The 24,684-nt window shown below is 45.7% G+C and overlaps 1 protein-coding gene across 2 annotated transcripts; it reads left to right on the forward strand.

The window, feature by feature from the left end:
* The first annotated feature begins 4,367 nt into the window (after positions 1-4,367).
* TMEM72 (transmembrane protein 72) lies at positions 4,368-12,871 on the forward strand. Of its 2 annotated transcripts, XM_021288339.2 has the most exons (5): positions 4,368-4,923; positions 8,893-8,959; positions 9,384-9,455; positions 10,140-10,279; positions 10,462-12,871. In XM_021288339.2, the coding sequence occupies exons 1-5, from the start codon at positions 4,854-4,856 to the stop codon at positions 10,920-10,922; spliced, it is 810 nt and encodes a 269-aa protein (XP_021144014.1). In that variant the 5' UTR covers positions 4,368-4,853; the 3' UTR covers positions 10,923-12,871. The 2 variants fall into 2 exon arrangements, with proteins under 2 accessions (XP_021144014.1, XP_064923477.1); XM_065067405.1 differs by lacking the exon at positions 4,368-4,923 and having other exon boundaries at positions 9,392-9,455.
* Positions 12,872-24,684: the final 11,813 nt, after the last annotated feature.

Here is a 24,684-nt window from a genome sequence, read left to right on the forward strand (position 1 = left end):
CTTCCCCTGGCAGCACCTCCCCACCATCTCACACCACACTATGATGAGCTTTACTAACACTGGACACCTGGATGAGAGGTCACTCCTGGCCATCGCCTGGCACAAGGCACAGCCTGTGCAAATGGCTCCATGGGAAATGCAGTGCCTCTCCATCCATGCCAGCAGTGAGAAGGTCCCCAGCAGAGGGTGTGAGCACCAAGGCTCTTCACCAGCCCCACCAGCACACCCTCTCTTCTGGCTCAGCCCCTGGCACCGGGGCTGTGCCACCAGAGGCCTCTGGGGCTGGCTGTCCTGCTGGGGCACAACCAGGGCAGTACACTTGCAAGCCATGACCCCATGCCTGACCAAATGGGAAACTCCCAGAGGAGTAGGCAAGTGTTTGCCAGCACATCAGAAAACCTTTGATCACATAGCATAATGCAAAACAGGCTAGTTATTGATTCATGTTCGCTGCAGCTCTGGGGTCTCCCCAGCCCCCTTCAGATCTATGTGGTGTCTATCATGCTCTTCTTATTCAGACAGTAACATTTCGTGGTGCTCTTTCATCACCGCCTTACAGAGGGCTGGCTACAGCCTGCCTTTCACAGGAGCAGCCGAGCTGGTGGTGCAGCCGAGGCATCCTGCTGTCCCCTGCCGGGCAGCCCCAGCATGGCTTGCAGCCCTGCCCCTGATGTGAAGACTCCAGAGGGCACAATTTAGTGGTTACAGCAAAGGAAGAAGGTGCACACTTAGGGTTTTCCCTCCAGCTCTGCTCTTTATGTTTAGTATCATGTCTTTTCCCTGCCCCAGGATAGAAGGGAGGTTTGCCAAGTTCACCTCAGGATGCTCTCAGTTAATTCAAACTGGTTTGGAAAGCTGTGCACCACCGGTGATACAAGGCAGAGCAAAACTCCTGCTGCCTGTAAGGACTTGTTTGTACTCAGTGAACCCACAGCTACAGTTCATTGTTGCTTCCAATAAACTGGGTTCATCTACCATCAGCCAGCTATTATGAAAATCAGTTTCCTTTCCACGAGAGGTGACCTGGTGGAATCAGGGTACAGGGAAGCAACACACAGCACCACTGCAAAGGTTCTGAGCAGCTGCCTGCCCTCCAGTGGCTAAGAGAAAGCATTGCTGTCAGTCTCAGATGGACACATTAGTGGAAGGAGATCCCACCTTCGCTGCAACTGCTTATAGAGAGGACCAAGGTTGCCAAGCAAGGCTGCTTGACATGGTGGTTATAGCTGAGGGCTTTGAGAAAGGAGGGGAGGGAAAGCAGAAATACATTTCTAGATCATTGTGCAATGCAGTTTGGGAACTGTGTTTACATGATGGTCAGGGAGTGAGAACAGCTAAGTCCAGCAGGTTCCCTTAGGTTTCTTCCAGAGCATGTCTTGTAGTGCCCCACGCCCCGTGATGGGAATCTCCATTGACCGCAGCACTCTTGCAGCATCACCATTTTGCAAAGGCAAGGCACGAGGTGCGTGCTGCACGCCCACAGCCTTACAAGGGTGGCCATACAGCACAGACGGTGCACTGTGGCCTTGTTCACAGAAGATTGGCCACGGTGGCCATGCAACAGCAAAATGATTCAGGCAAAACATAAGAAAGGTATGAAAATGAGTACCAGCCTCACCATGAAAACCTAACACTGCAATAAAATCCTCTCACATCGAGCTGTATACCAGTGGAAGCAGCCTGCAAATGTGATCCTGGCTGGCAGCCAAAGTGCAAATGGCAAGCCTCTGTGCAAGGGAGGGGGGTTAATGGACAGTGGGGACTACTGACATTATGTGTCCCAGAACAGGCTGTGCTGGTGCATAGGTTTCGCAGTGTTGGTTACAGGTGATTAAACCCCTCTAAGGTCATAATTTCTCATTCCCCTTCCAACTGCATAAACTTACTCCAAAGAACCTCACCAAAACACACTCAAATGACTCACAGTATCATCTTTCCACCTGAACAGAGGCAGAAGGGGAAGGGACCCCCCTACCAAGAAAAATCAGGTTTGTGTGTGGTTGTTTTGTAGGAGCACTAGGCAAACAATTCCTAAATAGAAGGAAGGAGCTGCTAAAAGAGTGTTGGTACAAAGCAAGTCTGAGGATACCTGTGCTGTTCAGTCCATGCTCCCCTCCTGGACACTGGAGTGAGAAAAGCACTAGTGCACCAGTGAATAATAAGTGGAGAAGACCTTATGTTACCCCAGCCTAAGGGTCTCCCCAAGCGGGGACGAGGACCCTCAGGAAGACTGATGCAGGCCAACTCAGAGGGTGGAAGTTGGGCAATAGCTAAAGAAACATGGGAGAGAGACAGGAGGTTTAAGGTATTAACATATTAATCTGCTTTTCCCAAGTGGATTCTGTTCTTCTATCACCACAACCAATACATTTACATTTATTTTAAACCCTGGGGATTGTTGCTTTCCAGAAAGCAAACATTGCTGTCAAAGGCCCTTAGACAAAGTCATTTAGTTTCTGGGTGAGAGCTCAATGCACTTCAGAGGAGCTCCAGGGTAACAGCCCAGCACGCTGCACTGCCCACCACGGGAGGAGGCAGAAGCTTGCTGCACTAAGAGGGGCTGGGTGGCTGCTGAGAGTGCTCAGGATTGCACTGTGGTGTTTGCCACTTTTCTTCAAGCCTAAGCTCATGGTTCTAAGTAATTCTGAAATACTCTTATGTCTTCCTTTCATCTACTTGCTTTTTAAGTTGTTTTCTAGCTTTCACATTTGTAAAGAAATGCTTGAGATTCAATACATCAATGTTAGGAAAAAAAAAAAAAAAGACAGTAAGGAAAAAAAGGCACCCAGACTGTTTGCAAAACGGCAGAGCTCTTAAGCTATTTGTGTGAACTCTGGAAGCAGAGGTGCTCCTGGAGCCTGAAGCAATGTGCACAGAGGGGAGGGGGTTCACTCCAGCCTTGCCCAGCCACAGGGGGCAGGGCTATGGGCTGCCCCATCTGGGCTCTTCCCCAGCCTTCATGTGTCCTTCCCCACTGGTTCTATTTCCCTCTTTGTCTCTCTTGAAAAGGAAGTTTTGACACACCACTGAATTGTCAGTTCCTTCAAACACCCATAGTGGTGTGGGAGGACAAGAGGAAATGGGAACACCCAAATGCAGAAACAGTGCTGAAATGCAAAGACATATTTTGGGTCTGCATCATTCAGGGCTGATCCCTCAGGATGCTCTGGAAGCCCTTCTCTGGTGGGAAGTGTTCACATGGAAAACATATTCTGCCCCCAAAACTTGTCAGCATTGTCTGCTGCAAAATCCCCACCACCCACTACCTCGTGTCATAAAAAACTCTCTCTGAAGTTGTTTACAGGAATTAGGGACTAATTTCCTGAGCTCAGGCATTTGGCTGTTTTGGGAAAATCCCAGCCTGAAATACAGGCCTGGGACCTGTGGGAGAAAAACTGCCACTGTGCCCTTGGACCAAATCAGCTCTGCCCTGGGACATGTCAGTACAACACATGCTGGTGAGGTTCAGCTTTGAGGTCTCAGGCAATTGAGAAGGGATCATGGGAGACAGGTTTGGCCAGTTGCTGCCTCCGCCTGTGTGTGAGATGAGTGTGATTCACCCAGACCCTTGCCTGCCCTACTGTTGGTGGCACAGCAAGCACAGAGAGGAGCAGGGGCTGCATTGCCCCCCCTGACACTGCCCACAGCACAAGGTGAGCTCAGTGACCTGTGAGCCCACAGCCCTGCAGACATCAGACGTCCCTGCTGCCTGCTGGGACTGAGCTGTTGCTGATGCACCCCTCCTGCTGGGACCACAAGGACCAGATGCTGCTGCTAACACCGCCTCTTCCCTGGGCAGGAGCAGGTGGGGGTCACACTGGTGACCTCCAGTGAGATGCACTGTGTTCATATGTAGAGGCATGTGGAAATGGGGAGAAGCCCAGTGCTCTCCCATCCTGTCCTTCAGCCATGTCTAGGCCTGCTCCTCTCCAGAGGTGCTGCGTCCTGAGAGACAAGCCAGGGACCTTCAAACTCTCTATCAAATCCAATACAGAGATCAGAGTATGTATGCACCCCACTGCCTGTGTCAGGACATTTGGGTGACCCCAGTATTGTTCAAATGTCTCTGGTCACTACAACACAAAAATATGTTTCCCTGATGTTCCCAAGAGGAGAAATACACACCTCCCCTGTTATGATCGGCCTGGGTCTGTAGTACCCTTGGGAATAGATCCGATGTATTTGCTCCTGTGTTCACACATCTGCTCAGACACTGCCCAAGCTGTACTAGTCAGAGCCTGGCAAAATCTGCACGGGGAGCAGCAGCCATGGTGGGAGCTCAGCTGCAAGGTGCAGCAGGGCTGGGGTGCCATGGGAGCCCTGCCACCCGCCAGAAATGTGCTGCGGTCTTGCCAAGAAGAAACATCGCCATCCTCACAAATGGTTAACCTGCCGGGAGCTGCACAGCACTAATGACTTCACATGCATTTAATCAGCTTGGGCTTCCAGAGCCTCCTCCTCCTCAGGAGCAGGAAAGGCCGTGTACCCCGGGTGCAAATGCTGCCAAAGCCGCACCCCCCCCTTACCAATCATTAATCACCCCTGGGCCAGCAACATGAGCAAGTGGCAAGCAAGCAGGAAAGGGCCAAGTCCCCGCAGCTCCTGCAGGAACAGTGAGAAGCGGTGCTGACCGGTTCCCTGTGGTGGCAGCTTGCTCTTCGACCACCCTCCCTTGGGAGGCCTCGTTGGAGGTGACCAGTCCTGCAGGCACTTCTCTTTCCTTCAGGAAGGTCACTTGGTCCTGGGCGCAGGAGGCTTTGCCTGTGGCTGGGAGACACTGGGCTACGTATGAGACAGGAGATTTGAAGAGGGAGCTTCTGCCTTGTCAGCATCACAGTCTTCATCTCTTCACCATGCAGCACAAGGCACTTTGGAGTGCCCTGGAGTACACTTGTCGGTTGCTGGGCATCTCCACCGCAGCAGGTAAGTGCAAGCTCTCTTTTCCTTTTGCTCTAAAAGGCTCTGCATGGGTTTCAGGAACTCTGAGCTGTTTCCCTGCCTTTGGCCAGGTGCAGCCACTGCCCCATCCTGCAAGGGGGACAGGGAAACTTAATCACTTTTGCTTCAGGACCCACGGAGTTCAGAGTGCTGGGTGCCTTGCCAGGCTCTTTCCAAATGCTGTGGGAGGCACAGTGAGACATCAGAAAGGATAAGCCAGCACTTAGTACAACAGAGGCGCAAATGGAAAATATAACTAAACTATATTATCATAAAACAGACATGGGAACAGGCAAAATGTGAATGAGACTGAAAGGCAAAATACTCATGGCTGCACAAAACTGCCAGACTGCTCTGTGGGACACGAAAATGAAGAAGGAGCAACTTGCACTGTGCACAGTGAGTTGTCCTGTACTAGGCAGGATGGAGAGGTCCCAGCCACAGTGACACAGCTGCTGCCAAAGTGCTGCTCTGCCTCTCTAACAACCTGTCAGGGAGCAGGCTCAGGAAGCAGTTCAGGTTATAATTGCAGTACAAACATCATAAATTCATCCACCTGGCTAGTTGCATCCTCTCACCCACTGCCAGGGGCTGCTCAGGAGCAGCATCCTTTGGCTTGGGTGACACATCTGAGTGCTTGATTTCAGGTGAAATGCAGATGTTTTGAGCCAGATCTCTCAGGCACAGCGTCTCACCCAGAAGTGTGGTGAATAACCCATCACATCAGGCATCTCCAGATGGGACTTTGGGAAACAGCTAATGCAGAGGGCTCAGGTGTTCACTCCAGCACTGCTGCTGACTCACTGTTATGAGACAGGATGACAGTGCTCTCTGCCTCAGTTTCCCCATCAGTAAAGCAGAGATCTAAGTGCCTGGTTTGTCTAAAGGCTAGGTGTGAACTGAAAGTTCTTTGTGAGAAGTGATTTGAAGTGGCGTCTGTGGTTCCTGTGTCAGACACCCGGGAATTTCAGATTCAGACACTGCAGAGAAGGCCCTCCTACCTCTGCATTTCCTTTATCAGCCTCAGACAACCATGACGGACACTTTGCTCAAGTCAGGGGCAAAACAGAAAGCACACAGCTCAGCTGAAGTGAGCACAGGTCCCCAAGGACATGCAAAGCCCAGCTGCAACACTGGAGGCTGTCCTCTGGAATGTGCTTTAAATGACTGATAACAAGCAGAGATTTGAGTCTCTGAGTTTACACAAACTCCCAGTAGATATGTGCACATCATGGTAAGACTGCAACAGATAGGAGCTGGTACACAGCTCTAACCAGCAAATGCAAATCTCTTCTTCTTTATCCCCATTCACATCAGGCCTTCATGAGCCCCATGCTGGTCATACTCTCCCTTCAAGCTCCAAGGAAACTCATAGAGACCTTCCTGGGAAAAAACACAAGCTTGTTGCCATGGGAAAACTAAAGCTAGAACAGCAAAATTGAATGTAGCTTACAGTTTTGAAGTGTCTTAGTGGAATATAACCTCTTTCCTGCTTGTTTTCTTTCTATCATTTTGCATCATCTGTACCACTTTCTATAGTTCTTGAAATAGCAGAACAGTTTTCTCTCTGCTGAGCATCACAGAGCAGGAACAGCTGCACTACTGATTTGTGTGCTTTTTCATAGCTCTGATGCATTCCCAGTATTGCATGGCTTTCCCAAAAGGCCAGTGGAGAATGGGAAGTACCTGTGTTTTATTCCTCTATGTGTCTCAATGGAGTAAGAAACCAGCTTGATGCAGTGTTTAGTGCCTGATGAGGTGTGTGAGGTTTTTTCATGAAATGGAAACTATGCAGAAGAGAATCCCATGGGTTTTGATTGAGAAAAACAAAACAAACAAAAAAAAAAAACCCGACAACATCAAACAAACAAACAAACAACAACAACAAAAAAAAAACAGTATGAAAGGGAGAGGAGAGTGCCTCAGCCTCACTAATTGATTCTGAGAAGGGATGGCAAGCACCATAAGCTGCTTGCAAACACAGGTTACCCACATAATATAAATCTCCCCTTCCCTCAGGATCTTGGAGTGCAATTGCTGGCTGCAATGGTGGGGCTATAGGGTTTCTTGGGTGTGTAAAATCGGACAGCCCTGCCATCGACAGACATCAAACAACCTCACAAATTGCTGCAATGTTAGGGGCATCTCTATAGTTCAGAGATTTTAGGCCTTGTGATTTCTGTTTTTAGGAAATAGTCCTTACTTATTTCTTAATTCTCATGCTTTCGACCATTTAATTCCTAATCATGTGCCTTTAGGCACATGGTTTGGATAAGATCCAAATCAAGGCAGCAACTAGTCCAAACAAACACCTCGGAAACAGTCCTTTGATTCTTTCATATTCTTCATCAAAACAGCTTTGTGGATAAAGCAGAATCTGTGCAAAATGAGGAAACCTCCCATCCAGAGCAGAGATTTGAGCGTAACAGTTGAGCTGTTGAATTCTGCATTCATCCGCAGAGAGTGAATGAATGAATGAACTCTACGTTTGTAGGGAAGATTATAAAGAAGGGTTCTCAGTCACAAGATAGCGAAGAACAATACTTTGCATCTAAGATTACACAGTTCACACAGCTCCACAGCACTCTGATGAGACCGATTTCCCTGCACCTCAGCTTGGGGCTAGAGAGGCAGCCTCCATGGACGAAAGCAGCATGTGGGCCCCATGTGTTCTCCTGGCTGACAAGGACCAGCAGCTGCAGGTGACACAGGGGGAACCCAAGCAAGACACAGCATCCCAGTGGGGCTTTGCTCGACCAGGACAGGAGAGCTGTGTGCTCAGGTACAGACCCTTAGCACTGACCCGTGTTGCAGGCTTGATGGACACTGGTCTGCATCCCTGTTTGGGAACACGGTACTCTTCTCCAGCTGGGGCAAAACACAGTTCAGGCAGACGAAACCAACCACATTAAGCAGGACCTGCAATGAACTTCCTGAGCACCAGTGGATGGGCAGCAATTGCCCGCTGAGATGTGGAGACTTCAAGTGCAGACAGGAGTGCAGTGACTGTGTAGAGTGATGCCCTGGCTGTGGGACCTGGGCTTCTCTCAGCCCCACACCACTGTGACCAGCTGGTTGTGGACCAATAAATTTGCTCAGTTGGTGTGAGGCACTTCATTTTTGCACCATTTTGGAAACAGTTTTGTGGAGAACTGAAGAATGTTGAAGGAAATTTTCCATCCCCTGAAGCTATTGGCCCCAAACAGCCAGTTCAGGGAAGATTTTAGCATTGCTAATACTCTTAATCCCTTTTAAACTGACTCCCCAGTGTGCTGTGCAGGACGGGGCACTAAGGGGATGTTCATTCCTTGTATTTAATCTGCCTGCCCCCCTTATATGTTTTTCTGTTTGGCTAGCAAAGGATCTTGATGTCATGGCTACAGCCCTTTGTGAAGGCAGCTGGCATGGTTCCCTGGTCCTGCTGCTACCCTGCAGACAGTTGTTTGGTGCAGCTGGCCTGGGCAAGCAGGGAGGGCAGGGGAGAGGAGCTGCAGGCACTGGGGGGACCTGAGCAGAGAGTTCCCCAGATCACAAAGGGGCAGAGGCAGAAGGGGCAGTGTGAGGGAAGTTCCTGTGGCAACCATGATGAGGCAGCATGGCAGGGGGTGGAAGGGACACAGATCACCACTGCTCACCTCTCCCAGCTGTCCAAGACCAGCTGGTATCCCTAGAGCACCTCTCCCCAGCCCACACAGTGGCAAAGCTGCCATGATAGGGATGCAGCTGGGATGGATTTCTGGACTTTGTGTCAAGGTCAGCGCTCAGCTCTGACCCTTCTATGATGGTGTGTCAGCATGAATCGCTGGTGCTGGAAGTCCTAGCATGCTGCACAACATGGGAGGAGTAGCCTCACCAGACCCTGGGGAAATCGGAGCATCGATCCTGGAGCTGCTGGGCACCAGAGAGACAGGAACCAACCCTGCAGTCAGCGTTTTTCCTGCCTTCTCTTTCTAGTGCTGATCGGTGTGGGAGTAGAAACTCTGCAGCGAGGACAGTTCAAAAGCCTGGCTTTCTATCTGCTGTGAGTATTTTTGCTCTTGGAATCAGAATCAGTGGGGGTGACAAGTTTGATTCCTCCACCACATGTACCACCAGACTAGACTGCAATAGCAGTAGTAAGCAGTGTCCAAGGACATGGGGAATTCAGATCTCCATCTCTGGGCTTCATATAAATAAGCTATTTCTGTTAAAAAAAATGATGCTACTGCATCCCCCATGCTACTGCAGACTTAGGTAAGCCAGAGGTGACACTGGCTGCAGATTGACCCTAGGAGTGCAGAAGGGCTTTGAGCTGTCGTCCATCAACCAGCTGAGCAGAGAGTGTTCAGAACCTGGCACACAGAATCTGTTGGGAACTGTGTAGTAAATCCTGGCCCTCTATGCCTTCTTCTACCTGGAGAGTGTATTCAGGTTCAGTCCTGCTCCCTGACAGTTCCACCTTTCAGTTTTTCAGGGGTTGCAGTTACTGTCTGTGAAGGCTTCTTCTTTATCAGTTTGTTCCTGGAGATGTGTTTCACGTGAGTAGACCTTGTCCAGTCTTCTCTAGCCTTGGTGGGACCTCCCTAAGGCAATTTGCCCCTTACAGGCCACACCAGACCTCGATGAGCTGCAAGTGACCAATCAAAGGTCCTGCCCCTACTGCCATGGGAAGTACATTCAGACGGTGGGGAGGTAAGTAGGGCCACGTCCACTGCCAGTTAAACCTGTGTGTTAGCCCAGACTTTGTGCCATAGTTTGCTGATCACCAGCACAACGTACCCTGGTCTACAGCATCTGCTCAACACACAGTATGAAGCCCAACAAACCTTCACAGAGATGGCACTGAAGTTTAAGTTAGAATGTAGAAAATCCTTATGTACTCAGAGGCTGAGCACTTCTGCTGTCTTTTAGCATAAACTCAAAAGCCCTGATAGCTTAGAGGCAATGCCTTGCTCAAGCTAATAGGCACTCAACTAGTTGCTAAGTGGGTAAACACACCACGAAGAGATGGCCTGAGACGCTGACCTCTGGCAGATGAAGCCCCTGGCCTCTATCCCCCATGGGAGGGGCTCAGGCTTTGCTTACCTTCTCTGACCAACACAGTGGTTGCCTGGCAAGCCAGAGTGAGGATCTGAAGCTTTAGATGGGTGATTGTTAGGTCCAGATCTTCTTGACATGTGCTTGGTGCCCCATCCCACAAGGACCTTTGTTTCTCTCCACAGATATGAGCCTGACTCCCTGGCACAGACCTGCTGGAAGCAAGCTAGATGCCCAGGGAGCTTCCAGAAATTCCTGGGGTACACTCTACTCTCAGTGGCTTGCTTCCTGCATCCTGTCCTTGTCTGGCATGTCACCATCCCTGGTGAGAAGCCCATGCTGGGGTGGGGAGTAGCACAGATGGAAGAGGAGCATGGTCTGTCAGGGGCCAGAGAGGGTGGGGATGTGTGTGGTGTGCGTTGGCTGAGGGGAATACTGAGCTAGCTGGACTAAGCACTGCTTGGTGAGCTCTTCACTTTGCCCCAGTCAACATGTTCTTCTCCCTAGGGTCCATGCTGGTGCTCACTGCCCTGGCCTACTTCTTGCTGAGCAAGAGGAGGAAGAGCCCAGGACACAAAGAAACACATCCCCAGGTGGGCCAGTACGTGGACCCTTTAGCCACCATGGCAGCCCCAACCATCGCTGGTGACACTGAGCAGACCTACACCTTCCGTGCAGCCCAGAGGGAGCAGCATCGCTCACTGCTGGGCCACATGAAGAGCATCATGAAGGGCAGCAAGAACAGGAGCCCAGCCCCAGCAGCTCCTGCCGAACTAGTGGCCCCACCAGCCCCACGCAAGCAAGTGCACTTCCAGGAGAAGGTGGTTCAGATCATCCCCTCTGTCAGCGAGAGCTTGGAGGATGTGGAGAGCGAGGCTGAAGAGACCACATCGGACACAACACCCATCCTCATGCCACCTGATGCCCCCGTCATCCTCACACCTCTCAGTTCCACTGGCCTCTTTTGAGCCCTCAGCAGGAACAAGGACAGGGCAGACTTGCTACCCCTGCCACTGGCATCTCTCCCTGACACTCTAGCAGCCCAGGAGGTGCCCCTCCTTGCCCTCCCTGCCTCCAGGGTGACAACTGTGTCATCTCCATTTCAAGGAGCTGCCCACACTACTACATGGTCCCACACCTTGTGACAGGGACAATGGCGGTCCCCAGCTCCTGCAGTGCCGTGCCCAGGGTACAGGTGGTTTTTCAGCCGTGGCCTCATGTGTGGGTCATCCCTCTGTTATGACACTACACATCACTGTAGCTGCTCCTGCCTAACATCACAACTGCAGTTTGTGCCTCCCAGGAGGAAGCTGCAGTCAGGAGGAGGTGGGGACCACCATCCACCCTGAGCAGCCTTTGCTACAGGCAGTTGTCTCCCTCCTGCCCTTGCTGTGCATGGAAGTGCTCACAGCTGGGACAGACACATCTAGTCCATGGCACTGCAGCCTGCAGGTTCCCTCTCAGCATCTGCACTGCCAGCAGCAGTCCCAGAGCATCCAAAATGTCATTCTGGAGGTGTGCTGAGACCAAGCACACCCCTGGGGATAGCACCTGATAAGTGCCCTCTCCTGAGACATGCTTCAAGCCCAGCAGGGAAATGACCTCTGACCATGGGGAGACCTATGCAGGAGCAGGGAGGAGCCTGGGGCTTCCTAATGTTCCCTGCCTGGACAGCCCTCTTGAGCTGATACGGCTTTGGGATGATATAGCAGCTCAGGTCATGAGATTCAGCACCGAGTCGGCACAGAAGACCTTGTATAACTCCCTATGTGCGTTAATTATAGGCCCCAGAGGGCAAAGGCAATAATAAAGTTACAATGTTGTCCATGTTGTTCCACCAGTCCCCTCCATGACAGCTCTTCCCTGAAACCTTCACCTCTGGCTTAATACTATTGTATATTCTGCCCTTTGAGGGCCGTTCACCTATAACCAGGCATTTTTCTTCTACACAACTCATCCCCTTGGCTCTCACCTGCCTGAGGACTAAGACTTTCTGCTTCCAGATGGCAAATGCCATCTGTGCCTGCAGATACCATCACGAAGACCTGTCACATCAGCATCAGGCAACTCTTCTGCTGCCCATGGGAAAGCACTCAGGTGACTGTTTTTTTTCAGACATGGGCCATGAGGCCACGCTGTCACTGCTGCTGGGATAAAGAGTTGTAACTGCTCTGAGTCCAGACACAAAGCTTTGGGGTAAGATGCTGATAAGGAGAGAAGTTCCCTGTGAGACCTTGCTTAGACTATTTTTAAGGCAGAAGTCAGTGAGGCTGGCTGTTTTCCTTGGAAATACATTAGTTCTTCTTTTCAAAACCTCAGCTCTCTGAGTCAGAATTAACATGTTCATTCAAGAAAACGATGTAGTTTGAAGTGTGAAAATCTGAAGTGTAAGTGTTCTAATATCAGAAAGAGACTGAGATAAGAACATAATGCTACTTTTAAATTAAATCTTTCAAAGTGACTCCTGATTTGGGAGATGGATGGGGAAGAAGTAACAAGATACTGACTCACAATATTTGGTAGCCTGTATTTCATAATGAAACTCTCTCCACAAAAGCAATTTATGAATGGTTGCACACACTTGTCATTCCTACAACCAGACATGAACCAAAAGCTTTTTGTTGCATCACCAACATTTAAAATGATAGCTGGTATCAATCTGCTCTAAACACAATACACCTATCAGAGACCTTCTCCTTCTGGCTGCACAAATTAACTCTCCACCCCATACTTGCATGCTAGGGAACAGTCATACACACATCTGCCTTTAGGGACATTTCACACAGAAAATTGTGCCCATCTATAGCCTAACACTGCATGACTGTAGCAGCAAGCCCAGGATCCATCCACAGCTCTACCTTCAATCTTGTGTATTCATCACATTAAGAAAGAAAAATAAAGCTATTTTCTCCTCAAATTGGCATCCAAACTGCATACCAGCAGCAACAAAAGTCTCAACCTGCCCTTGCCAACTCTGACCCAAAAGGCTGTGCTCAGAGCTGACTCCCCAGCTCGATCGCATATCTGCTCTGCTATTAAAACTGTTCTCATTAGCAAGCTTGGCTTTCTGTATCATCCAACGCTCTTCTTTGAACATTGCATAACTAATTACACACACAAAGATAAGGTTTGTTGAAGAGGCACTGCTCCAAATAGATCAAGTGATCTGCTGATGAGAGAAAGACCGCATTTCTGCAGCCTCCCCTGCAGCCCTGAGCAAAGCTCCAGGGCAGCCCAGATGGGAACAGCTGCTTTTGACAAACGTTATCCTTCAGCACTTACTCAGTCAGCCTCACAGTTTGTATTGGTGGGGCAGCATGGCCAGCTGGCAAAGGGAGAAGCAATGCAGTGAGAGCAAGTGTGACACCTTGGAGTGTGTGGGGAGCAAATTTCATTGCTCTGTGAAAAGCATAAAATTAGTCTGTAATCGCTAGAGTCTGCAAAATTAGGTATTTCACTTTTTAGGTTCATCTTTTGATAGTCTGTTGTAGGTTTACCTTAGGAAGCAAGACTGGGGAAGCTACAGGTGAGGTGGGTGTTCAGCCTTCTTGGAGACAGCATTGGACCCAGTTGCTTTTTTTGCCTGCTCCCTTGTGTCAGCCCAGATATTCTCCAAGCCCACAGCTAGCTGGCTCAGGAGATGAAGGCTGGAAAAAAACTGCTCATCTTTTCTGTGGTATTAAATTGCCTGTTAAGTTAATGTCCATGTCTGGCTCACCCTGGAATCTGCCAAGAGCCTGCGCCAGGGAAATGCTGGGATGACAGAGCTGGGGACAGGATGCTCCAGAGGCAGCCAAATTGTGCCCCAAACCACAGCAGATGGGTGTTCTCTCACCATGAGGGCTGAGCTGTTCCTGGGGTCACCCCCGCCAAGGTATCTGTTCATAACTCCCCCACTCTGCTCCTCACCACTCATCCCACCCCTGGTGCTATATGCCAGCTTAACCGGCTGACAGAGCTCGTTAGCTCAGAGGAAAAATAATTAGGAAAAAGAAAGCAGGTGGCTATCTTCTGGGGTAATGAGCCAAATAAATTCATGGAAGGAAGAGCAGCTACAAAATGTAGGGGATGGGGGATAAAAGCACCCCTTTCAGAGACAGCTTAGGTGCTTAAAGAGATGCATCCTTGGGCTTTCTTTAATACCCCAGAGCAAAGGAAATGGTCAGCCTCAGGGGGTGTCATATGATTTGCAGAGAGCCCAGAGATTATTTACTCAAGTGTGTACTTCTGTGTTGGCTCTTCTCCCTACATCTAGCTGTGAGAGGCATCCCAGGCGCTATGGAAAGCACTAGAGACACTGTAGAGAGCTGTTGGTGGGCCTGTATACGAAATCTCTCACATGTACAGGGTAGTTGCAGGAAAATAAAAAGAGGGAGAACCTAGACCCTATTAACTGTGCAATGCAATGATACATTAATTTCAGCTGCCTGAGCTGTAAGTCCACACAGCACCACATAAACACTACTGTATAATTTTTCCTGCATTAGAGTTAATTCATGATACAGCCATAAACTCCTATGGATTCAAGAAAAGAAAAGAGAAATACATGCAAAATAAATACAAGTTCAAGGTGAAGCTCTGTGAGATAATCCTGGTAGAAACTGTTTTCTTCAAAGTTGCCTCAGAAGATTTCCCTGCATGAGGAAAAATCTGCCTGCTTTACATGTACATGTGCAGTGGAAACACTCTACAATGCCACTTGACAGCCACCATCAAAGCTTAGGGAAATAGTATGTTGCAAACAATTACTGCATTTTAAGTTTTATAGATTTCAGTGCAGGGTTTAGTTACAATTCATCTCTGGCTCCAGTGCCCACTAGCAGGAATAGCTGTTGCACAGCCCCAAGGGCAGGTATGTTACCTGCCCTACCACAGTGCTCCCATCTCACACTAGGCACTCACACAGTCACCCTCCAAACTCCCTGGCTCCTGGCCTTGGTTTCTCAGAGCACTGCTCCCTGTTCGAATTGTGGATATGAATGTTTTACCCATACAACAGCAGTGTTGGGAAACTAATGTATATTTGGAGAGAAAAACATTCAGTTTCTGCAGTGTCAGTACTCAAAATCAGAAGTGCCTAGCTCGTACCTGCATACACAACACTTGCAGCAGCAAACACTGATATCGGCGTCAGTGGCATGGGCAGCTCCTGATTCAATATTGAGTCATAGCCACATGCAGGAGAGGATCTGCTTCCACTCGATTACAAGCACTGCGTGCTCACACAACTGCAGTCCTACCACTCCTCAGCTCTGCACCTTTTCCTGTCCCATTCAGGAGATTCTCCCATGTGCTGGGCTAAAAATGTAGGTTTTGTTTTGGCTGGACTCCTGCATTTTGTGCTGTGTAGGAAGTTACAGGAACCAGAAACCAGGTCCCAAACCTACCTGGGATTTCTCATAGCTGTCAGCTACTTTATCTGCTTGACATGGTGTAGGCAAAGTAGGAATCTGGCTTCCAGCCACTGTACGTCAGCTGCACAACACTGGTAAAATGGCCGCATGTAGGTTGTATCTTAGTAAATGATTAAGGAACCTTTAGGAAACTAATTCTAGGAAGCTATTTGCTCAACATGTGACCTTATTGAATCCTATTTTGAGGGTCTACGTAAAACATCAGGAACCTGATTTTCTCACCCAGGTCTTTGGATCACAGACTAAAGAGGGAATCAAATTTCAGAGAGGAAAAAAATAAAAAAGAACAAGAAAAAAATAAAGGAAGTATAATGTTTCCTGGCAGCTGCTCCCCACCCCAGCCTGTACTTAACTAAAAGGCACTTTAGATGGCACAGGAAGAAGTTGTGAAGAGTATCTTAACACTAATCCCCATCTCACTCTCATTTCTTCCTTCTGCTCAGCCTCTCAGGCGTATTACAATGCTTGGATCCCCTCCATGCTCCCAAATCTGATGGGTGAAGTCAGATGGGCCAGGCAACCTGAAGCTCTTCTGTGTGCACATACATTTGTAGCAGCATGGCAAGGAAGCTTGATCTATGGGGTTCTCAAGGGGAAGGGCTTGGGGTGGGAATTACAGTTCAAGCTGCATCTTCCTCTTAAAAACCCAGGCTCAATCACGACAATTAGCTCCATCTTATTCCTCTCAGATTAATTATTATTCCCTCTCAGCATCTGTTTCTGCATGCTCAAAAGAAATCATCAGCTGCATAAACAGAAAACAAAGTGTCTTCTCCAGAAATAGACATGTTATGTGTTTCACATTAGGATTGCATGTGGTCACAGTGTAAAAATATGACAATCTTACTGTCAGTATCTCTCACGTGGAAGTGCCATAAGAAGGAAATTGCAAACAAATTCCTTCTAACTGGTTTGGAAATGGAGAAGGCTCTGCTGTTGTCTTTACTTCTCCTGGCTCTTATCCAGTACTAAACTATGTCATTTATGCTATAATTATTTTATCAACCCCATGCTAACTTGTTTTATGATTTCTTCACTGCCAACTATTAATCACAGTCACAAACATTCCCCCATTCAAGCTGATTCTTTCTAAATCAAAATTCAAAATGAAAGCACAACATAATCCCTCTGCTAATATATTTATCAGATAGCTATAAATACAAATCATCGCTAGTTTTTGTGTCCTGATATGATCCATAATGTAGCTTTTACTGTGTGACACTGTTTTCCACTTACATACCACTTTAAGCCATGAAAAAGCTGGCACAACATAGAAAAATATTTTTTGCTTTGTGTCCTGCAGTTGCAATTAAAAATGCCCCAAACCCATTAATTATAGCCTAGCTCTTTCCTGAAATAGCACCACACGTATGAGTTACTCCATCAATAGTGAACACTCTGTTTGTAGAAAAGCTGCAGTGACAGATCATGCAAAACAAACTACCAGACAAGGCAAAGGAAAACGAACCATACAGATCTGCTATTACCATGGAAATGTTTTTGGAGCTACTGTGCTGGTTCTGGTGTGAAACAGTGTCCTGTGTGCCATTCTGAACAGACTCTCTCCTTTCTTGTACTTGCTTAGAGTAAATGACAGCAGAGCAATACCCAGAGTTCAGCTCCAGCTGCCTGCCCACCCTTGCATTTTCTGTGGCTTCCACTCATGTGGCTGACACCTGTGAGGTGCTCATAGAGCCACCCAGGTCTGAGTGGAGCTACCAAGCAAAAGCTTAGTTTTATTACTCAATAGTTTTATTGACAAAAGTACTCATTGGAATTATTTCCCCACAAGCAGCCAAGTTGGTAAAACCAAAAAGTGTAAGAAAAATCAGCCTAGGCAATGGCTTAGACACTAACTCCCATATTACTGTCATTCAAATGTTTTGTTTTTCTTGCTAAAAAAGGGTGTGTGTCTCAAGCAATGACAGTGAAAATTACAAGTTGAATGGGATGCAATCAAAGCTACTCACAAGTAGAAAATCATGAATAATTTGTAATCAAGTTTTACAGAGTTTTCATATAACAGTAATTAGAAATTACAAGATAAATCATATTTCTGAAAACATTCATTTCTCTTGGCAGTCTCAATGTTTTTTAATGCTGTAGTTACTGAGATGAAAATATTTTTATTAATAATGTTTTGCCTTTGTTCTGTCCCTTTAGGAAAGAGTCTGACATCTTTGAAAAGTTTTCTTATGAAGCTGAGTAGGTTTGTATACGGCTCAATACCTGTATAGGATAGCTGTTAAGAAGTTGTTGCACTAAAGCCAAGTAGAATTTCTGTTTTATTATACTGTGGTTTAAATTACATTTGATCTATCTAATCATGTTCAAAATTGAATTTATTCAAAATAGTCATGAGAAACTTTAACAGACCTGTGAGTTCACAAGTCTATATATTTACTCTGCCTTGAATTAATCACTCACAAATGGATGAGTATGAAAGACAGTGAGGAAATAGTTTTATGATCAACATCTCAGAAATCACATCTGCTATACATGCCAGATATTCAGAAAAACACCTAGGACAAAAAGTTGCATTAGATTTTCCTCTATAAGAAAGAATATATTGAGTTTCAGGAGGATAAATTGGTCATGGAATAGAGTAGATGGAGAGGACTAGGCTAGATTACACTGGAATGCAAAGGAAAGAAAAGGGATACCTTCAGCTGATATAAATGTAATTCTGAAGTAGGTGTAATTTCAAGTTGCCACTACTAGAAAAATGGAATTGGTGAGGGCTGTTCATTGATAGACCAGGGCTGAAGTCCAAAGGTAAGTTAGTGATTCTATTTTAAAATCATGGTAGTTTCTCAAATGTACATTTTTCCCATATCTTCTCATCCTCTCCAGCAACTAAAAAAGGCCATGGAAACTGCTGTATAGTCCAAAGAAAGAAACTGGTGGTATGACATTGAAAAATGTTACTTCTTCAGATGAGTAATCTGATTTAGTAGAAGAAATTCCATTAATAGAAGCATTAGGATTTCACTTGGGTTATTGATATGACTGAGCATTTGACATGCTGTAAAGGCGTATGGTAGATAAAGAGAAATGACTGTGAGGCAAGTAAATATGTATGAGGATCATGAAGGCAGAATAGAAAAAAGCACACAGGAAAGATGAGAAATAGGAGGAATTTATAAAAGACTGAAAAGATGAAAAAGGACAGGTAGGTAAGAAAACAAGATATTGAAATGAAAAAGAAAACATGAGGGCCAAGGGACATGTAAGAAACCAGCAGGAGTAGAGGACATTGACAGGACTGCTAAGAAGTCTGAAGTACGGAAGAGTGGAAAAGGGCCAGGAGACTGACTAGGTTAGGAGCTGGCCTCACCTCATGAACAAAGAGAGGGTAAATGAAGATTTGTTTCGTTCACCCTGAGCAGAAGTATGTCAATATATGGCTGAATTTGGAACTGAAATTGTCACATATATTATACAGGAGTGATTCCTAGCCCTTTAAAGACCAGAAGACAGACTGATAAAAGCAAACATATAGCAAACATAAGCAAACATGTGGATATATGATAAATAATTAACCTGTATAGCTTTTCTATCAGCTGAGATGTTTTGAACACATTGTGCAATATGCTGCTTCTTGCAGCATAGCTTTCTGGTTTAATGGGAGGAACAGCAGGGCAAAGTATACCACCAGACAGTGCAGATGGAGATCACTGGATGGGACTTAGAGACATGGCACACCAGGGCGTGTATGGGAATGGCACATTCTTGTAGCACTACGATTGCAGCTAACCAGCTTTTCCTCAGCTCATATGGGAGATACCACACCTCTTCATGCTACTGTTGTTTTTAGGATACCAGGTTCATCCTAAATGACCTCTTCTATCTATTACTAATAAACAAGACAAATGTGCATTGCATAGTAAGAACCTGCTGTTTCATTCTGTGTCACTCTGGTAAAACCACATTGCTTTGACAGGAAATATCAGGATTATTGTCTCCAATTAGGTGCAGTTACACTATTTCTAGACTATGATTTCCCAGATAGAAATGTGTGCATGCATTCTGGGTAGCTGACACATATTGCACTTGATGTTTCAAAGGCAGCAAACCATCTGGGATTAGCACACTAACAGAGTGAACCTCTACAGTATAGGTTTTTCAGTTACATACGCACTCCATGTGTTGTACAGATCTGTGCAAGCACAATGACCTCTTGCATGTAAGGCAACATGCCTTGATTAGAAAAGTCTGGACATAAAGTAGCTTCACCACCAGAGTTAATACCAAACCCAAATATATCAGTAAAGGGGAAAACAAACAAGCAAACAAACAAAACTCACCACCACTCCAACCTGCACAGTATCAAAGAACTGGATAAAAACCTACAAAAACAATTATCAGGTATTCTGAAGTCCAAGGATAATATAAAATCCTATATGCTCATACTAACACTTATCATGCTTGCAGTAGCTATGAAAAGCCATAATTTAAATTATAATGGTGTCATTAATATTTTATTGAAAGGTTGGTTGGCATTTCCATTTAACTTGCTGCTTCTGTAGTCATGTTAGAATATCAGACACTCAGCTCCTGTTCAAAGAGATTCCTCAGTCATTGAGAAAAATATTGAAAACTGGGAGTTCCTAGTGATTCTGGAGAGCTCATTCATGGCTTTGTATGCAGAGAACTGGCTAGCGTGCATTGCTTGTAAAAGAGACAACTGTTTAGCATTCCTCTTTTAAATAACCTCCCACTTCTCCTTCATCTTTTTTTTTTTTTTTTTCCTATAATGTTCATCTACCAAAAGTGAACATTTTACAGACAACAGATGTTCACAAATTTAACCAGCTTGTGCCCATCAGTCATCACAGATGGAAGGCTGCTTCTGCATCTGAAAATCTGGCTGCTGCTTTGCATAAACCAAGTGGAGGGTACCTGCAAATCCAGCCTTCATTATTTACTAATATTTTTGTAAATAAAGCTATCTTTAACAGATAAAGATAAAACACTTCACACCCTCCAGACATGATCCAGCAAGAAACTGGTTCAACCAAAATAAACATACACAAAGCCTAGGACAAATCCCAGAGGCAGGCAGGATGCCCAAGGACATCTCAAGTGGCACTAAACCCCATGCTTGACTGTTTTTTGTTGATGGATCCAGGGACTGATTACTGGCATGTAAAGTAGCCCCTTATCTTGCTACACACCATTTATGTGTCCAATGTCTCATAGGGAGCAGTGACCAAAGATACATTAAAAAAAAAAAAAAAAAAAGGCAGACAGATTAGTGGCTGAGATTATGTGATTCTGCAAAAAAAAGAAAAATCTCCCCAAAATTCCCTCTGAGGTGAGTTATCATCTAAAGGCAAAACAAGGAGAAAATAGCCATTGTGAGTAGAGGGCTACATGTGCACACCCTGTATGCATATACACCCTGTATTTATTATTTCACCCACTAGTAGTTTACAGCTGGTGTACCACATAGAAAAGTTGGTTTGCAGTGAGCAATTATCTAGCTCTGGCTTTTATTTTAATTTCAAATAAATAAACTCCAAGGCTGTAATTCTGTGGAGTCCCAAATGAAAATTACAGACCAGTGGTCACAGAAGCCACCTCAGAGTTGACCTGCCCTTGATGCTGCTCCCCCTCCCTGGTGCCCGTGGCAGCAAACAGCATGAGGAAGGCATCGCACGTGGGAAAGTCATCACGTGTGGGGAAGGCATCAGGTGGGAGATCTGCTGAGCTAGGTAGTCCTGCATTGGGAAGGCTGGCTCCTTTCACAGGTCATCACAATGGTCCTCCTCAATGCCCCTCACTAGGACATAAGGTGTGACAAGGACATGACATGGTGACATTGTTCACTTCTGGACAACCCAGAAGAGTCTCCAAGGTGTCAAACATCCCAGGTGAGAATTCATGCTACACTAAATGCTAATGTATCTTTCCATGTATGTGCCAAAAACCTTGGAGACAGGGAGACCTCCTGTCCATTTTTAGGTGAGCCTTAAGAGGTTTTCTCCAAACAGGTCTAGTTTCAGTTCCTTCTTTGTTGAAACTGAACCATGCACAGTAGTGCAGAAAGCAGTGCCACAGGGTGCTTTCTCAGCTGGTGCCTTCTGTGGAAAACAAACACTTTCTCATGCAATTTAAAAGGGCAGGCACACATTATATGCACCATGCATATGTTGCCCATAAGGCTAAGGGAGAGTCTGTGGCATCAGAGGGTCTATAATATCAGAAGAATAATATGCAAAATACTATCTTCAAAAGTATTTGTACTTGTCTATTTAATTTGAAAATCATACTACTATAAAAAATAATTTTGTTTTACAATGACACAATCTCTTTTTAAGACATGAAGACAAGAGAAATCCAAAACCATATAGGGATTTTATTCAAAGGCTCAAGGGAGGAAGATTAAGCTGCCTTCCTAAGGGAACAATACTCAGGAGATTATGCTGTCCATGTGTCTGTCTGTATGTTCCCTGGAAAATTTTGAGCCCTCTGGTCAGTTTTCCCTGATAGCAGCATAGTGTCTACAAGATAATTAAGGCTATATGTTTTTCATTTAAAAGATGACCAAGTACAAGAAACAGACTAAAAGTGTCCTGACCAGTAAGACCGCAATATTACTAGGAAAATAGAAGAGAAGCAGAAGAGCGAGAGAGATACCCCAATCACTGGAAATATTTAACCAGAGCTTGCAATCAACTGTAAGGTACAAACCGACAGGAAACCAGTATTGCTACATCAAGTGCTCAGGGAACGGTTTTTTAAACACAGAAGAATTCTAATAGAGTTGAATGAAAATTTTGAAAGCATTGCTAGCTCCAACCTGCCTGTTAAAAATCTGCCTAATTTTTTTTTTTTTTTTTTCAGATAATCCTTTCTGGTTTTCGAAGCAAAAACTCAACACTGACTTCTTTATCTCCAGTAGTCAATTTTCTTAAGTCTCTGTCAATACAACTCGAAAGAAGGACATATCTGTCTTTATGGCTCATATGAAAAAATCTGATATCCCTTAGGGGAGGGGTGTTAAACATCTTTTCACTGGAGGCCACATCAGCCTTGTAGTTGCCTTCAAATGGCCAAATGTAATTTTAGGACCATAGAAATGTAGTAGTAGTTACATTTATACATTCCTAAAATCACAATCAGCCCTTTGAAGGCAACCACAAGGCCCCCAGTGAAAATGAGTTTGACATCCCTGCCTTAGGGTATCAAACTAAGGATTTCAACCATGTTTTTCATGTACTTGTATGAGTGTTCATTCAGATTAACAGGAACACAGCTTGAACTAAAATATCCTTTAGAAACTGTTCAGACAAGTATTAGGGACAGTCTGCACAAAATCCTCATAGTTGGAGGTGCCAGCTGGACAACAGGAGGAAAATAAATGCCCTGGAGGTCAAAATGACTTGGGCAGAATCTCACAGCAGTGATAAGTTGCTCAGTGTCCTACTTGTTAAACCCAGACACCAGTTATTTGAAGACATGTGAATGACCCAACTGAGACTGTGGATACAAGAGCAGAGCGAGTTGGCTGAGCAGTGCCGCAGTGGTGCCGGGGGAGGCAGCAGGGGGATGCCAGCCCAGATGTGCCAGCTGAGGTGCAGGTGCAATGCAAGGGGTACAGACCCACACAAGTGTGAGGAGTATGGACCCAAAAAGATGGTTCTGCTGGAGCCAGGTATGAACTGGCACCTCTGTAGGTTACTCTATAGGGATGCCACCAGCTCAGATCAGAATCAGCCTGGGCATCACTGTACCACAACTTTTGGGCAGTGAATATGTGACCAGTTTTCCTGTTGGCTTTCTAAAGTATAATACAAATTACCAGCTTTTCAGACCTGTTTTTCCTCTAAACTTTGGAGCTCCTTTGCCACAGATTTGCAGCCCAACTAGCAAAGAGCATGGAGACATAAGACATTCCTGCTGAGAGACGTGTCATGGTCCTACACAGACTGTGGGCATTCACCAGTTTTCAGATGGCCACTGCTACCTACTCCAGGGGAGCGAAAAAAACAGAAGTTCACTCTGCAAAGGGATCTTCCTGCATCAAGCCACTTCACAAAATGCTTCCAAAGCAAAGAGAACACCCCAATCATGCAAAAGATATTAATTTCCTTTGTGATTGCAAGATTTATGCCCTTGTCTGATATTACTTCACTTGATGAAAGAATATTCCCTTATTTAATGGAAACTTTGAAAGTTCAGTGCAACCATCAAATAGAGCAGAGCTTGAAAGTTTCATCTGTCCTTTTTCTGTGCAGTGTTGCGAAACTATGTGTTGGCACTAATGTTTTAGAAGTAAACTTCCTTCACATTTCAAGAGAATAAAATATTGTTGACATAAGTATAATAGAATGTGTAGACTCTTCATTTGTTTTTTAAAAGTGTCACTTTGGGGTCAGCGGACAAATTTTGTCTTTGTAAGAGAAAAATTTTATTGAAAATACAGACTACATTTGATACATAGCTTTGCTATTTAAAATGCATTTCTATAGCTAAGTTTAAAACACTTTTATTGTGTTCCATTTTCCTTACAAAAGAAAAAAATTATATTTTAAGTGTAAAGTAATAATCTTCATTTTGTAATTATTTTTATTTTATTTTTTTATTACTTTATTTTATGTGGAAAAATTAATGTTGATGCTCAGAGCAGACCAGCAATTTGTATTGGTAACTGTATCTTTGCTTTTTAAAGAAAAAGGAACAGATCTACAAGTTAGCTGTACCTTCACCATTTCAAAATAAATTCTTACTGTGTGTAAAGGTAAGAGGAAAAAAAGAAGTATTTTACAATTGGAAAGACAGAGCTATGATTATCCAAGCTTTTGACATAGCAGAAGTTAGTGGGAAGTTGGGTTTTATGCATGAAAAAATTCAGCAAGCCAAGACAGAGATAATTAGTGATGGAATTCATATTTGAAGATCATTTTTCCATAGAAAGCAGGCAAGGAGAAAGGTGTTCATGGAAGAGAGAGCCAGTAGTCCCAGCTGCCAGCCACCTCAGGGCCCAGCCCTGACCTCAGCTCACTACCCATTCTGGGCTGCAGTCAACTCCACCCCAGCCCAACCCAGCTACGGGTATGTAAAAATCCCAGTTTGAACAGAGGACGAAGGTTTTGCGATGCCACCTCTGGTCCCCCAGTATTCTCCTTCTGTCCCAGGGTAAACCCGTTACGTTAATTCTTAGCTGTAAGAAAAACCCAAGCCACTCTGCCCACAGACCATCTAACCCATTCTTAAAATTAGCTGAGCAGCTCCTGTGAATGCCAACACAAAAGTGACCAGAGCAAATTGTGTGGCCCAGCCCAGGCTCGTTCATTAGTGCATGTTTACC

Source organism: Columba livia, chromosome 6, assembly GCF_036013475.1.
Source record: "Columba livia isolate bColLiv1 breed racing homer chromosome 6, bColLiv1.pat.W.v2, whole genome shotgun sequence".
In the NCBI taxonomy this organism is placed as follows: Eukaryota; Metazoa; Chordata; class Aves; order Columbiformes; family Columbidae; genus Columba; species Columba livia.